The sequence below is a fragment of the Chrysemys picta genome, chromosome 8, assembly GCF_011386835.1.
Source record: "Chrysemys picta bellii isolate R12L10 chromosome 8, ASM1138683v2, whole genome shotgun sequence".
NCBI classification, from domain to species: Eukaryota; Metazoa; Chordata; order Testudines; family Emydidae; genus Chrysemys; species Chrysemys picta.
In genome coordinates this window covers 74,032,299-74,048,681 of record NC_088798.1, presented here as the reverse complement: position 1 = coordinate 74,048,681, position 16,383 = coordinate 74,032,299, and the positions used below count along the sequence as shown (strand labels likewise).

Genomic DNA, 16,383 nt, shown 5'->3' with positions numbered 1-16,383 from the left:
AGACTGGGTTGTGAGGGCGAGAGAAGCTGGGAACTGAAGTGGGGATGGGATGCTGGGACTGGTGAGGCAAGGAGACTAGGCCAAGAAGCCTGAGGAGTGCAGATGGGGACTGTGTAGGCAAGGAGAATGAGAGTGGGGTAGGGAAAGTTTGTGGGAGATGGGACAGGAGGGCTCAAGCCTGGGGGAAAGGACAGAAGAGTCTGTACACAATAGAGCCCACACCCCTCCAGAGGCTGGAATGGAACCCAGGATTCCTCAGCCTCACCATTCTTCTGCTGTCAGTAAATATCCATGGACCTTACATCCTCCTGTGGTGCTGGACCACATACAGGATGAATATTGCTATCAGTTACACTATTAGTTCAAGGGGCAGAGGGCTGTACAGTAAATATAAATGTTTCTGGGCAGCTGAAGGGGTGTTAATATGCTGCCAACACAACAGAACTGTTCTTTTTTCAGTTTGCTTTTTTAAAATCCTAGTAAATTACACACATACAAATCTATGTTAAAACTGCAAAGTTAAGCACTCAAAAGTTAGGACAGGCCAGAATTAAAGTTGCCTTTGCAAACTTTATTTGGCCCCTCTGTGTGAATGCTTTACGATACAATCTTTAATTACAGGATCACACACTTTTTTCAACAGGACCCAGGCCTTGTTCAGGGCACAGGATGCATGGTGCTCACTAAATGAACAGTTATTCATCAGTTTGTTTTCTCCTCATTGTTTAATGTGTGGCCCTAAGCTTTATTTACAGTGCACTGTTCAGACCCTGCTCTGAAGACAGAATTATGAATTTCCTCATGCATTTCTGTGGCACTCATCACTATGATATCCAACTGCTCCAGAAACATGAATTTATCATCACAAAATCCCTTTGAGATGAAGGGGTGGTATTATCCCCATTTTACAAAGAGGAAGCTGGTAAAAAGTATCAACTGATTTTGGGTGCCCAATCTGATTTTTAGGTGCTTAGTATTATATAGCACACATTTCAAGCCACAGCCCCCACTATGCAGTTGTGAGCACTCAGCACTTCTACAAATCAAACCCCAGGATCTTAAGTTGGGCACCCAGAAATTGAGGAACACAGAGTTAGTGACCACCTGTGAAAAGTTTGGTTTAAGCGACTTGTCTATCATTGTACAGGAACTCTGTGGCAGAGGAAGGAATGGACTCTACTTCCTCAGGAGGGCATTCAACTGTCTTAACCATGAGACCCTCCTTTCTGTTCCTGCAGTCCCCTGACTCAAACACAATACACCTTCCAACTTCTGCAACAAATGAAGCAGAGGTCTTATACACTACAGTCTGCCTTACCACACAACCCTGATACATCCCCAGAGCAGGTTTGCCCTTTGCATGGATTGCACCAGGGTGTTATGGAAAAAATAACACACAATCATGTTATTAAAGACTGTATCATGCCACCTATGCACAAGGGGGCCCAAATTAAGGTTACACAGGCAAACTTAATTCTGACATTTCCCAGCTTGTTAGTGCCTGACTTTACAACCTTCACATTCTTTGAATGCAAGGGTTTTTTTGTGTAGTGTTCATAAAATCCTGGTACCTCCTACATCCAGAGTATGAAAAACCTACTTACCAATAGCAAGCAGAAGTACCTTCAGCATCATTTTTTTGCTGAAATTAAGCTATTTTATATATATGCGTGCGCCACACACAATACACACACACTTTGGCATTACTTGGCAAGATGTCATGAGGCTGGGATATTTTCTAAGCAGCAGAAACTTAGAGTATACAGCAATTCATCACCTCCTACTATGTGGCACAGACTTTCCTTGTGTGACATAAAAATAGCTATATCAGAAGTAAATCTAGCACTACTAAACTCTCTACGCTGAAGAGGGGTGGAGTTGCACACTACACATAAATTGCAACGAAGAAAAGTGAGGTTTGGGAATGACAAATTGATTTTCACATTATGATGATGCAGAGTAGGCACCTCAGAGAGACAATGTGCTCATGTTCAGAGCAGGGAAGAGTAAAGACCACAATACTCATTCATGTAGTGCTGGTGAAGAAGTGAAAGATTAAATCAATTGCCTCTGGGGCAGCATGTATTTCACACCTGTATAGCCATATATAAATGGTTTTAAAAAGTTGTGGTTGCAGAGTGATCCGACACAGGGCTACCCTCCTAACTACAATTATCTTCCAATGCCCCTACTGCTGCTCATAGCTTATCCAAGCAGAAGAGTGAAATTAATAAGATTCAAATCAGTTCAGAAATCTGTGGGCAGCAGTGTTATTGACAAAAATAATGTCCATTACGCCCTGCAGCTTGGGAAAGCTACCAGCAATAGAAGCAGTAGGCACCGAAGTAGTTCCAAGAAGCTGTGGGAGTACAGAAGAGTAGTAGACATAAAAACCTCCATGACAGCAGCCAGGAGTCTCGGCGGGGAGGGGATGATACTGCACTCTTCCAGCAGTGAGATGGGAGAATTTCAAAAGCAGCAGGTCCTTCCGATCAGAGGCTGATACTAAGGGTACGTCTACACTACCCGCCGGATTGGCGGGTAGCGATTGATCAATCGGGGATCAATTTATCGCATGTAGTGTAGACGCGATAAATCAATCCCCAATCAGTCTCCCGTCGACTGCTGAACTCCAGCACGGTGAGCGGCAGAAGCAAAGTCGACGGGAGAGCCGCGGCAATCAACCCTGCGCCATGAGGACGTGAGGTAAGTCGAACTAAGATACATCGACTTCAGCTACACTATTCTCATAGCTGAAGTTGCGTATCTTAGGTTGATTCCCCTCCCCCACCTCCCACCCCCAGTGTAGACCAGGCCTAAGGTGCTTGTCCTGGTTTACTCTTGTAAACATCCCAACACTTGCCCCCTTCCCAGCATGTGGCATTCAGTGCGGAACGTCTCACCAGAGTACTGCTTGATGATAGGTACTACACTCACATTTACTACATTGACCTATACGTAGTAGGCGAATGGTAAATTGAGCCCTGCATGTCCCTCAGCTCTTTGTGAAATGTGAATATACAGGTCAACAAGAAGAGCCAGATCTTGCTACTGTCTGTGTTGGCAAAAAATATACGATTGTTGCTGCATGCAAGAGTATTTCTGTATGAGAGAGCAACATATGATAGTGAGGAGACCGAGACTTGTCTTCGCAGTTGCTGAAAATAGGGATCCTGCTAATTTATGACTTTTGACTCTCACCAAGAACAGCACTGAAAGTAGCAACATGGTCAAACCTCCAGTGAAATGGATTAGATTACCTTGGTCTTTTGCACCGCTCAATTCTAACATCAGTTTTCATTTGTGTGATTAAAAAACAAACAACCCACACTTCAAAAATCATGATCAAAATCAGATTATTATTAGTTGCCATGCAGACAGAACATTTCTTGGGCACAATCTTGAAAATGAAGTTGTACGAGGTTATTAAATTTGTTTCATTTTTATAATCAGACTGTTCCTTGGGCATACAACTTCTAAAAAAAGCGTCAGAGGAGTAAAATTGGAGACAACCTAAATAACTAAATATCAATACATAATAAAAAAAAATCAGTTTTGGCATCCCACGACAACAAGAACTGCAGTGAACCCTATAACATGTCTGGTGTAAATAAATGTTTTCCCTTACAACTCTGACTGGATCTATTAATTATCTGAATGTTAGAAGTATGTAAAGGGAAAGGTCTCAAATATTCAGACAGAGAATTCTGCAGTTTAAACTTTCATCCTAGTTCTCAAAGCAATATGATGATGTCAGTTCACAAATAGCTTAAGTAGCAAAACTAGAAGTTGGTGTTAGTTGTATCAGGCTACATAACAAGCCTTTCAAAAGAACATGAAGTAACAGAACTAAAATGTAGTTGGCAAGATGCCACGAGGCTGGGATATCTTCTGAGCAACGGAAACTTACAGTATACAGCAATTCATCACCTCCTACTATGTGGCACTGACTTTCCTTGTATTAAATCAAAAATAGCTATAGTAGAAGTAAATCTAGCACTACTAAGCTCCCTATGCTGAAGAGAGGTGGAGTTGCACGCTACACATAAATTGCAATGAAGAAACCCAGGTTTGGGAATGACAAACTGGCTTTCACATTATGATGATGCAGAGAAGGAACCTCAGAAAGACAATGTGCTCAAGTTCAGAGCAGAGGAGAGTAAAGACCATAATACTCATTCATGTAGTGCTCGTGAAGAAGTGAAAGATTAAATCGATTGCCTTCTGGGGTAGCATGCATTTCACACAGGTATAACCAAGATCTTCCACGGTGGTGCCGTCTAGAGTAATATGTTTTTTAAATCTCTAAGTTACACACATACACTGGGCAAACATTGGAAGATTTTTCTAGACAAAAAGTCAAAATACTGTTCTGGGAGTGAGCAGGGTTTTTAATTTATTAAAGCTAAGCATAGGAACAGAAACATCAGCCTACTTCCAATAATTTGGTCATTCACACAATTAGTCACGGGTGCACTGATGACATTGAAGTCCAAAACCGACTCTGAACCTCCACCCTTTCCCGTGGATGAGACTAAAGGACACCCAGGACCTTGACTTAGAGATTGTCCACACCTCTTTGATAAAAAATTATTATTAAAGTAACCTACCACCCACCTTAAGACATGTAATATTCTAACCCGGGGTAGGCAACCTTTCAGAAGTGGTGTGCCGAGTCTTCATTTATTCACTTTAATTTAAGATTTCGTGTGCCAGTAATACGTTAACGTTTTTTAGAAGGTGTCTCTCTCTAAGTCTATATTATATAACTAAATTATTGTTGTATGTAAAGTAAACAAGGTTTTCAAAATGTTTAAGAAGCTTCATTTAAAATTAAATTAAAATGCTGATCTTACACCGCCAGCCTGCTCAGCCCACTTCCAGCCTGGGGTTCTGTTCACTAAGGCCTGCAGCGGGCTGAGCAGGGCCTGTGGCTGGGACGCCGGCTGGCAAGGGGCCAGCAGCTGGGACCCCAGACTTGGGGGTGGGTTCAGGGCAGAAGGTTGGGTGTGTGGGGGGGTTCAGGGGTAAGGGCAGAAGGCTGGCAGGTGTGGGGGTGCAGGGCAGAAGGCTAGATGTGTGGGGGGGTTCAGGGGTAAGGGCAGAGGGCTGGGGGTGTGTGGGGGTACAGGGCAGAAGGCTGGGTGTTGGGGGGGGACTCGAGGTCAGGGCTGGGGGTGTGTGGAGGCGCAGGGCAGAAGTCTGGGTGTGGGGGGGTTCAGGGCAGAGGGCTGGGATGTGTGTGGAGGTGCAGGGCAGAAGGCTGGGTGCTGGGGGCGACTCGAGGTCAGGGCAGAGGGCTGGGGGGGTGCAGGGCAGAAGGCTTGGTCTTGGGGGCAACTCGAGGTCAGGGCAGAGGGCTGGGGGGTGCAGGGCAGAAGGCTGGGTGTTGGGGGGGTGCAGGGCAGAGGGCTGGGGGGGTGTGGAGGTGCAGGGCAGAAGGCTTGGTCTTGGGGGCAACTCGAGGTCAGGGCAGAGGGCTGGGGGGGCTGCAGGGCAGAAGGCTTGGTCTTGGGGGCAACTCGAGGTCAGGGCAGAGGGCTGGGGGGTGCAGGGCAGAAGGCTGGGTGTTGGGGGGTGCAGGGCAGAGGGCTGGGGGGGGTGGAGGTGCAGGGCAGAAGGCTGGGTGTTGGGGGGAGGTCAGGGCAGAGGGCTGGGTGTTGGGGGGAGGTGCAGGGCAGAAGGCTGGGTGTTGGGGGGAGGTGCAGGGCAGAAGGCTGCGGGTGTGTTTTTGTCCTCACTCTGAGACAGTTAAGTTAGTGTACAGCCTGGAGCCTGTTTGGATCCCTCGATCCTATTGGATGCCAAACCACATATACTTCCTAATGCAACTAGCCAGAAGATTGTGCCCTTTTCTATCAGACACAGACCCAGCAACAGCATGATCCACACACTCACAACCTCCAGGCTTGATTACTGCAATTCACATCTAGAAATGAAGCAGACCAAAGCTCCAACTAGTACGGAACACAGTAGCTGTGCTAAGCTCATCTGGTTAGCAACACAGATCACAGTGAACAACATCCTTTGACTGAGTGGCTTCCTGCCGCTCCCTCTTATATCCAATAACCACACAATTAAACAAATGGAACAAATACAACTATTTACTGTAGAAGCAGGTGCCAAGAAGACTAAAACCTCAGGTCTTGATCCCAACTCACAAGAACAGAGATTCAGTCCTAATATGTGTAACACAAGATTTTATTTTATTTTTTTTTGTTGTGGGGGAAGGGGAGGCTAAATCCCACTATAGCAGTCTCAGATTTTACTATTTCAGAACAGATTTTTTTTTTTTGTAAATAGCTCCCTCCTGGCAAAAGTAATGAGGAAAATAAAGGAATCCACCCAAAGGAGTCTGAGCATTAGAACTGCCTGGGTGTTTGGTGATAATGTTATCTAGCCTAGAGCTATTGAAAAAGGCAACCAGATCACCACTTTGCAAACCACTTCAGCTCGCCCAGCCGCCGGCGCAACGCTCTGGGCAGCAGGCTGTGAGCTCCTGGGGCAGCGCAGCTGCAGAGTCCAGTCTGACCTGGTGCTCTGTGCTGCGCGATGGCATGGCTGGCTCCAGCCGGGCACCTGTCCTGGTGCTCTGGGAAGTGCAGCTCTAGCCCCGCCAGCCACCGGTTCTCCAGGCAGCGCGGTAAGGGGGCAGGGAGCGGGTGGGGGGGTGGATAGAGGGCAGGGGAGTTCGGGGTGGTGATCAGGGGCAGGGATGTGGATAGGGGTTGGGGCGGTCAGAGGGTGGGGAACAGGTGGGTAGTCAGGAAGGAGGGGGAGTTGGATGGAGCGACAGGGGGCGGTCAGGGGACAGGGAGAAAGGGTGGTTGGATGAGGCAGGGGTCCCGGGGGGGCAGTCAGGAATGAGAGGAAGGTGATGGGGGGCAGTCAGGGGTTCCAGGGGCGGTCAGGGAACGGGGGGGAGGAGCAGGTTGGATGGGGCAAGGGTCCCGGGGGGCAGTCAGGAATAAGAGGAAGGGTTGGATGGGGTGATGGGGGGCAGTCAGGGGTCAGGGAACGGGGGTGGTTGGATGGGGCAGGAGTCCCGGGTGGGGGGGGACAGTCGGGGCGAGAAGCAGGGGGGCATAGAGGGTGGGGGCTGGGCCACGCCTGGCTGTTTGGGGAGGCACAATCTCCCCTAACCGGCCCTCCATACAATTTCCAAAACCCGATGCAGCCCTCAGGCCAAAAAGTTTGCCCGTCCCTGCACTAGAGCAAAAACCAACTACCATACTTCTGATTTAAAGGGACTCATCATCCCTAAAAAAAATATTGTCACCCTGAAAAATGTTTGCCTATTATTGTTACAAGTAACATCTAAGGCCAGGTCTACACTACCCCCCTAATTCGAACTAAGGTACGCAACTTCAGCTACGTGAATAACGTAGCTGAAGTTCGAAGTACCTTAGTTCGAACTTACCTTGGTCCACACTCGGCAGGCAGGCTCCCCCGTCGACTCCGCGGTACTCCTCTCGCCGAGCTGGAATACCGCAGTCGACGGCGAGCACTTCCGGGTTCGACTTATCGCGTCCAGACTAGACGCGATAAGTCAAACCCAGAAGTTCGATTGCCAGCCGCCGAACTAGCGGGTAAGTGTAGCCAAGGCCTTAGTGTGCTATGAGAGATCAGAAGTAAAATTTCTCTTTTCATTGACTTTTCTTTGTGCATTTGACAGTGCTTGTCTCTGGAGAGTCTGTGTTGCTATTTCCCCTGTCACCCCCTTATCTGCATGGGATTGTCACACATAACAGCAAAGGAAAAGATATTGTGAAGATATAGAAGATGCAACTGTGAAACCGTAAAAACTTTAAGTGGGACTCAGGGCCAGGTGCAATACCTGCAACTATTTAACTCCCCCCCCCCCCCCTTTTTTTTTAAATCTGGTTAGATTTCAAGCTGATGATACACTTCACATAAAACTAGGTGAGAAGGAAAGAATCATCCTCAGGACCACTTTCTCCCTTCACAGTAGGGAGGCAGTACAGAACAAAGTTGCTAGTTCCTCTACAATAAAACTCTAGTATAGGATATTCCCAGGCAAACACCACAGTTCATATTATATTGCCCTTTAAAACAACAACAGACATATAATTTACAAAATGCTGCAGGATCAAAATTCTGATAAATCACAATTCAGGTCCCAATGCCAACCTTAGCTGTTCTCCTTATCTTCACTCACCTCTACACAAGCCCTGGAGACCACCAGCTACCACAAGTCTATCCTCAATTCCAACAGCAGGCTCTTTAGTTATGAGGTTATAACCCATGCCAACCTTTCCAGCCCAAACTGGGAACACAAAGTCTCCATCACACATCAAGAAGTGACCAATGTGGACTAACGGAAGATCTTTGTGTTGCTGGGGTGTAATCCCCATACTGGAAAGGGATCCAAACTTTGTCAGCATGAAAAGCAAATTTCAGAGATAGCAGGTAGTTCGCCATCAGCAACATAGCAGAACAGCTGATACTGGTTCAACTAAATTCCCTGAGGATACATGAAACTGAACTCAGGGAATTAAGGGTAGGTGGAAGCCATTTAGATTGTAAACTCTTCAGGGAAGGAACTGTCTCTTAGTCTATGTTTATACAGTGGCACTGATCTTGGTTGGGGTTTCTAGACACTACCATAATACAGATGGTAATAATATAAATAAGATGGCACATGCATATTCTATGGTACAAACAGGTAGTCCAGCAGGAGCCAAACAGCCCTCTCTTGGTCAGAGATAGAGAAGCAGAAGTAAAGCTCACAGAAAGATGGTTACTCTGGTGCCTGCTGCCCACAGAGTAATCGAGGGTGCACAGAGAGAAAGTGGTCTCTAGACTATAGGTGGAAGATGAGCAGAAAAAGGAGGCAGAGGAATTGAGCTGGATGCTGGGACCTTAACTGCTATTTACATTTTTGTTTTTTTCCCTTTAGACAAACACTTCAGGTATTGTTTTAAAGGGCAATACATTCTCCATCTTATCTTTGTTTTAGAATTACTTTAGGAGTTTTTTCAAAATGGAAAAAGCCACCTTGTGCTCCTAAGTAAAAAATGGCTTAAAGGAACCTTTTGAAGGTGCTTTTTACTCTGAGTTTGTCTCTGCTGTGCCTACTTGTCCCACTGCCCTGAAGAAGAAACCCTTCTCTTGCTTAAATGCTGAGTCTAACTGATCATCATATGTGATGTCAGGAACTTGGCAGTGAACTTGGGGGTGGGGGTTGCCTTCCCGTGCAGCAGGGAGTGCAGGTCACGTGCCAAGATTATCTGGGTATATCTCACTTAATTCCTTGGCATTGTAGGGCACTCTGACATTGCTGCATCTTGATTCAGCCTATTCTCTGCCTGTGGCCTATTAGTCTTCTGTGGCTGTAATATTTTGGTCTAATTTTGATTGTTGGGTTTAGTTTTTGGGTGTTGGATGTGTTGCTGGCCTGTGATATGCAGGAGGTCAGACTAGATGATCTGCTAGTCTGTTCTGGCCTTAAACTCTATGGCTTTGAGCTGCCGACAGGCTGTATCATTCACTTCTCTGCCTCACTGCAGGAGACTGAAATCAATTTCCTTTGAAGGTGCCAGTCAATAATACCCTCATGTAACACCTCAAAATTAAATTCAGCTGCATGAATAAAATAATTATTGGCAGTTTACAGAAAACAAATAAGAGACAGTATGTACAGTATACTGGACCCCTGGAAACGAGATATAGAACATCCCTTCAAGTGGGCCCAGACAATTTGTCGGTACTACCTGATACACTACATGAAAGAAAAACCTTAGTACTCCCAAACCTTTGTCTGTCTTTTCCTTTCAGAGTATTAAGCAAAACACTTATCCAGTAAGAATGCACTATTAGCTTAAAGACTAGTTCATGTAGCCTTTTACAAGAGGGTATCGTAATTACAATAGGAAGGTATCATTAGCATGCCATCAAAATACATATTAGGTTTGGTTTAAGCCAGCGTTTCTCAGCCTGGGGTCCGCGGGCCCTGCTGATCAACTCAACTCCTTCCCCTGACTCCCAGTGCCTCCTGCACGCCAGGGAACAACTGTTCCGCGGCATGCAGGAGGCGCTGGGAGGGAGTGGGATTCGGGGTAGGGGCAGAAAGAGGCCGGGAAGAGGAGGGGCGGGGGTGGAGTCAGAGCGCAGGGCTTGGGGATCCGCAGCAAAATTTTAAATCAAAATGGGGGTCCTCAGGTTGCTAAAGTTTGAGAACCGCTGGTTTAAGCTATGTTTCTTTTGAAGACAGTCTAACGCACAAGGTTACATTTTCCTCCTTTCCTATTATTGTTTTAAATTAACATATGCCACAGTGCACCTGGACAAACAACTTTCTGGCATCCATTTCACTTCATTTGGTTCTCTAAAGATTCTAGGGAACATCTTTCACAGAACTTAATTAACATGCTAATGAACAGATCACCATTTCAGTTCCGTTGGACAACCATAGCCCCTGAATTAGTGCATTAAATTAGGAGACATACAATTTTTAGAGTCAAATACATATTTCATCAGGCTGTTAAAGTTGGACAGGTTTATTATAACTTCTCACAAATCTACATTTTGTCATCAACATTCATGAGGCATACAAGCTCTGATGGTGGAGTCTATAAACTTCCATGAAACCCCAAATGTGATTGTAATCCGCATGAGCAAAGCCAAACAAAAATATGTAAGCACTCATTGAAATAAATTATTTTGCCAGAAGACTGGTGGGTAGCAAACATTGTACCTAGAAGGTTGATCCTGGGAATTACAGCGCAGTAAGTCCCTCTTACTGAAGAGCCATTGAAATGATAATTAAAAATAGGATTATAAAACACCTAAACACAGTATGATACGAAAAATCCAGAATGCTTTTCATACAAATAAGTGACAATGAGAGAGCATCTGTCCTCTGCTGGAGACCCTGTGTGCTGCTCCAGCAGCTTATAGGAGATACAAAAGCCCTGCAGATGGCCACGGGAGAATTTCCCCTGTACAGGGCCAACACAGCTCTAACTGCCACCGTTGGAGACTACACTCACACATTCACACAGAATTATTATGAGGGGGAAATTAAAGTTTATGGCCCTAAAAGAAGATATGTTTTGAAGGAAGAGAGTAGAGGAATCGCAGATCAGAGGTATGCAAAAGGCAGCTAATATTTACAAACCTGATACTTCATCATTGACTACAGAAAGAAATGTTTCTAAAAGTAGTATAATTTACAAGCAATTACAGCAAGTTTTATTGGCAGTTTGGAAGAATGTGGCCATAATCTCTTCTATCAGTAAAAAAGTTACTCACATTCTCCCTACACCTTCATACATGCGTGTCTCATCCACCAGAGTCATAATCTCCGTATCAGTGAGGTGTGCATGCTTTTTCGTCCTGTTTAGTTGTTCAATCTGTATATCTGCCAGCTTCACCTTTTGCTGTGTGTCGATAACCTTGGCCTGCAGTTCAGTAAAAGCCTAATGAAAAAAGTAGGCAAGTTACAGTTATGAAATTTTGACCTTGAACGTCATAACTTTTGCACAGGAAATTAAGTTTTACTGGTCCAGGAGTGTCAAATAGCACTTCTGGACATGGGGCAACTGTTTTCATTTTGGACTCAGAAAACTCAGCAACAGCTAACTCATGTACAGGGGTTTAAGTGAACTGCCTCTTTCAGCTATAATGGCACCAGGGATTCCAAACACAGACACGCTTCTGGACACAGACTGTCAGCTCAAGGATCTGCCCTCCTGCATGTCACACATATATGTTTTTAAGTTGTCTAGCAAGACTCATTCTTAGTGATTTGCCTCCCTTCTGGGGCACTGCACTGCTCCTCTTCACTGGAAATGCCTGGCCTGACTCACTTCTATCTGCTCTCCAAGCTTTCCCCTGGCCACCTCCCAGTGCCCATTCCCTTCCCTGACAGCTCTGGTTCCCTCCAGGTCAGGGCTGGAGAAGCTCGCCCTGCCCAGCACCTGTGGGAGGGAGGGGCAGCGCTCTACTCTCTGCTGGGGAGGGGATCAGCCATGCGGCCGGACAGAGGGAGCTTTGCAGAGAGTGAGGTCGAGTGTCTGTCTCAGGGTGTGTGTGTGTGTGTGTCTGTCGGGGGGTGGGGGGAGGAAGTCTCTCAAGTGCCCACGCTCCCACACCTCCCCCGGCTCCGTGCTCTCCGCTGCGCTGCAGGTCTCACCCGCAGACCCCGCTCCCCGGGCCCCAGCTCCTGCCAGCCCCGGGACACCCAGCAGGGCTGCGGCACAGCCGAGCCCCGCGCGGCCTCTGAACCCGGGGAGCAGGGCCCTGTTGCGGCCCTCCCTCCTGCAGCCACCCAGGCTATAGGAAAGGAGGCTCCGCACGCAACGCTACAAATGGGACCCGGCCGGTACCTTCTTCAGCTCTAGGTCCACGGGCGCCGCCATTTTGCCGACCTCTGCGCGTGCGCATTCAAGGCAGCGGGCCCTATTCCAGTGCGCGTGCGCAGTGAGAGGTGGGCCTCTGCGCTTCCCATCACACACTGGGCAGCAACCCATGGGGACTCCAAGGCAGTCCTGGAGGGTTACCAGCAAGCCCACGTTCCTCTTGGAGTACCGACAACCAGAATTGCAGTGCAGCAGGGATACCACCCAGACCCACCACCTGCAGCCATCTGAGCTAAAGGAGAATCACCTGTAGCTCTCTGCGGTACGAGGCCTCTGACACACAGCTGAGCAGTTCTTCTAACTCTATCCCATACTGGTGCCCATATATGCTAGCCAGGCCATTGCAGAATTGTATTTGTGGTAGACCCAAGCTTTGCTCACTGAGATGAATGGCTGAAATTGCAAATTACCAACTATCAAGAGACCAAATAAAACATAAAGAATATTTCATCACACTATGTGTGTGTTCATGTATCCTGTAGTTGTAGGTCAACCAACCAGGGACCAGAAAAATATAATGTGACTGTACATGTAGTTATTAATAAACATTATTACACAACAGGTGTGTTTGGCATTTAACCAGCTAATATGAAGATAAGGTCCTTGCCCGAGGAGCTGAGCGTCCAAGGGATTACTTCTGCGAAAGTCAACAGGAGCGTTGCCACTGACATCAGTGGATAGGATCTGGCTTAAATAAACTGGAAAACTTCACAAGGAATGACAAGGGGGGTGAAACAAAGAGAAGCTGCTCTTGAGAGAGCCTTATTGACAAGGAATTCAGATCAGTTCACTAGAGACAGTTGTATGCTAATTCTCACTGGAGATTATTATGCAGTTTTATTTGCCCATAATCTGAGCCATGAGTGAGGGAGCATACAGTACCAGAGCATACATAGTGATCAGATGCAACCTGAGCGGTAGGATTTAATTTGAACAGTTTGTGATACTACTTCACAGTAGTTACTTAATGCTGGTGCAGTGCTTTGAACATGTAAAGCGGTGGCTCTCAATCTTTCCAGACTACTGTACCCTTTCAGGAGTCTGATTTGTCTTGTGTATCCCCAAGTTTCCCCTCACTGAAAAGGTACTTGCTTACAAAATCAGACATAAAAATACAAAAGTGTTATAGCACACTGTTACTGAAAAATAGCTGACTTTCTCATTTTTACCATATAATTATAAAATAATCAATTGGAATATAAATATTGTACTTACATTTCACTGTATAATATATAGAGCAGTATAAAGTCATTGTGTGAAATTTTAGTTTGTACTGACTTTGTAGTGCTTTTTATGTAGCCTGTTGTAAAACTAGGCAGACATCTAGATGAGCTGATGTACCCCTTGGAAGACCTCTGCGTTTTCCCAGGGGTACGTACCCCTGGTTGAGAACCACTGATGTAAAGCATCATATGCTAAAATCCTGTGACTTCCATTGATTTTAATGGAAGCATTGGCCAATGCCTGATCCATCTAGGTTCTTATACCCCAAGCAAGAGAAGATATAAACCTCCCATAATGCACTTGGTAATTTGTGCAATACTACACCACTTGGAGAAATTTATTCCTGACCAGGCAGTGATTAGCTTACATCCTGAAACATGAGGATTGACAGCTCCTCTAAGTTACTGTAATTGCAGATATTATTCATAGAAATGGCTGTTCTTTTTACAAAGTGTCTCCCAGCCTTTTTGGAAACTTACCTAACTACATGCATCAGTTTAATGGGACATCATATTAAAGTCTTTATCCATTTAAAATTTGCTGCTTTCCAATTTTGTTGAAAGGATCTCTGCCTTGCTGTTGCAGGCAACCAGCAACTGTTTCTTAATTTAAAGAAATAGGAAGATCTTAATCCAGTTCCCTGTGGACAGGTGTCCACATCACAGAAACCACTGCTACGGTAGGGACAAATTGCCATTCCTATTGGTAGACTCAGCTGAGAGCCAAGAACTGAAAGAGCCACAGGTATACTACCTAAAGGAGTCCTTCCAGGTCAGGGTCAAGGCTCTTGGCATGACAGGACTGGAGAGCTTGCGCTCTGCTGCCCACACTATTCATGTCCTATGCAGGGTTCTCAGCTCAGCACCTTTCACCAGCAGTATAGCTGCATACAAGTGGGATTTTAAAAAACTGAAAAGCCTCCCAATGAAGTACAACCCCAGAAATAGTCACTGAACACTCCCCCCCCCCCCCCCCCATCAATGAACTACAGGATTGCTCATTGCTGGGCCAAAGCACATCTTGTCCAGCAGGGCTACTGCAATGTGTGTGGTGATTACTGGAGAACAATGGAATACTTTTTTATAAGGAGTACTTGTGGCACCTTAGAGACTAACAAATTTATTAGAGCATAAGCTTTCGTGGGCTACAACCCACTTCTTGTAGCCCACGAAAGCTTATGCTCTAATAAATTTGTTAGTCTCTAAGGTGCCACAAGTACTCCTATTCTTTTTGAGGATACAGACTAACACGGCTGCTACTCTGAAACCTTTTTTATAAGGGTTGCTCCCTGCCTTCACAGGGGGGTTGACATACTGAGCTGAAGAATCAAACGTGGGGGTCATGTGGCCATGTGGAGTGACAGAGCTCTGAAGCGGACTCTTGATCAATCAGTTTGAATTCCTTGAAGGTGATGTGCAATGCAAAGAGCCCTGCAAAATAGCTCCCCTGTGCTGAGGACCGGAGCTGCTTTGTTTGAATGTTGTTAGCAACAAAATTGCTTTTTGATAATGGTGACCAGGTGAGGCCACCTCTAGAAAAATATTTAGAGCAAGGAAGTGAGTTATTACTGACAAACCCCAATGAGGCTGCTCCTAGCCAGAATGCTGGCGCTGGATTTGCTTTTTAAGCAAACCGCCCTTTCACATGCCTTAGGGGGAGCATTTGCTATTGATTCAGATGATCTAAAGCCGTGTAACAGACACGGCGCAGTATGACATGTGAATGTGGGCTGTTTGTCTCATTACTCACCAGGGAGAGTGAGGGCAACCAGCCAGTCCCAGAGAGAAGATCCCTATGTCCAGAAGAATATGTGCAACTAAGGCAACAGGTCAAAAAGTAATAACTGTAGCTAAAAAAAGAGGCAGACTGATGATGATTTTTAATAATACCTTGCAGTTATACAGGGCCTCTCATCCAGACAGATACTGAAGTGTTTTACAAATGACCCCTGCTGGTGGCTGGCTGAAGCCCTGAAGCATAAGCTTTTAGGAACATAAGACATAAACCAGAAATGAGCCCCAGGGCTTCTGAGCCCTGCCCCCTACCATCACAAGTAACCCCATCATACAATCACACTCAAAAATTTATCCAGCTCTCTCTTGGATATAGATATAGTTCAGCCATATTATAACATACATAAGGAAGAATACCACATCCTATAACCCTGACAGATACGGTGGCCTACAACATGGTTATGATATTTTCTTTCTGTCCACACAGTAAAGGATAAATCATAACAAGATTGGGCCATTAGCATGTTACAACAGCCTGGTTTATACCTGGTTATTTTTGCTGTGTAGACATGGTCCAATGTATGAATTCCATAGATCTTCTGTCCACACTACAGTCTGGGAGGGAATCTATCACCCTTTCACTACTGTCGGTGCAGCTCCACGAGAGATAGCAATGACAAGAGCCCTAGTATGGACATGGTGCAGATGCTTTTACCACCGCGTCAGCTACACTTGCTCAGAGCTAAATGCCCGCAGCTAGTCTCCACCAGCTCTCCCACCATTGCTATAGTACCAATACAGACCCCCAGTGCTGGTAACAGAGGGAGATTTTTGAAAACAGTTCAAGATAGATGCAGCTTTTCTTTTCCAGAAGGCCTTTTATACATCAAAGACCTACACACCTGTAGATGCCGAGAAGGTACTGTGCTGGTGGTGAAATATCCAACAGGGGAAGGATTTAATACCATGGGCCAAAGAGGATGATGGTTACAGAGGTAGTAGGAAGGAAATGGCACATGGAGCACCTCGGGAATTGGTGTACC

General features: G+C 46.0%; 1 protein-coding gene across 2 annotated transcripts in view; it reads right to left on the bottom strand.

Annotated features, from left to right (window-relative positions):
- The window catches only part of PFDN1 (prefoldin subunit 1), a 55,953-nt gene extending 43,444 nt beyond the window's left edge, over positions 1–12,509 (bottom strand). Inside the window, exons 1-2 of one of the 2 annotated variants that reach the window (XM_005280826.4) lie at positions 12,351–12,509; positions 11,275–11,441 (exon numbers count right to left, since the gene is read on the bottom strand). In XM_005280826.4, coding sequence (XP_005280883.2) covers positions 11,275–11,441; positions 12,351–12,494 — 311 coding nt within the window. In that variant the 5' untranslated portion in view covers positions 12,495–12,509. The remainder of the gene's footprint in view (positions 1–11,274; positions 11,442–12,350) is intronic. The other variant, XM_065555852.1, reaches the window with a different exon arrangement.
- Positions 12,510–16,383: the final 3,874 nt, after the last annotated feature.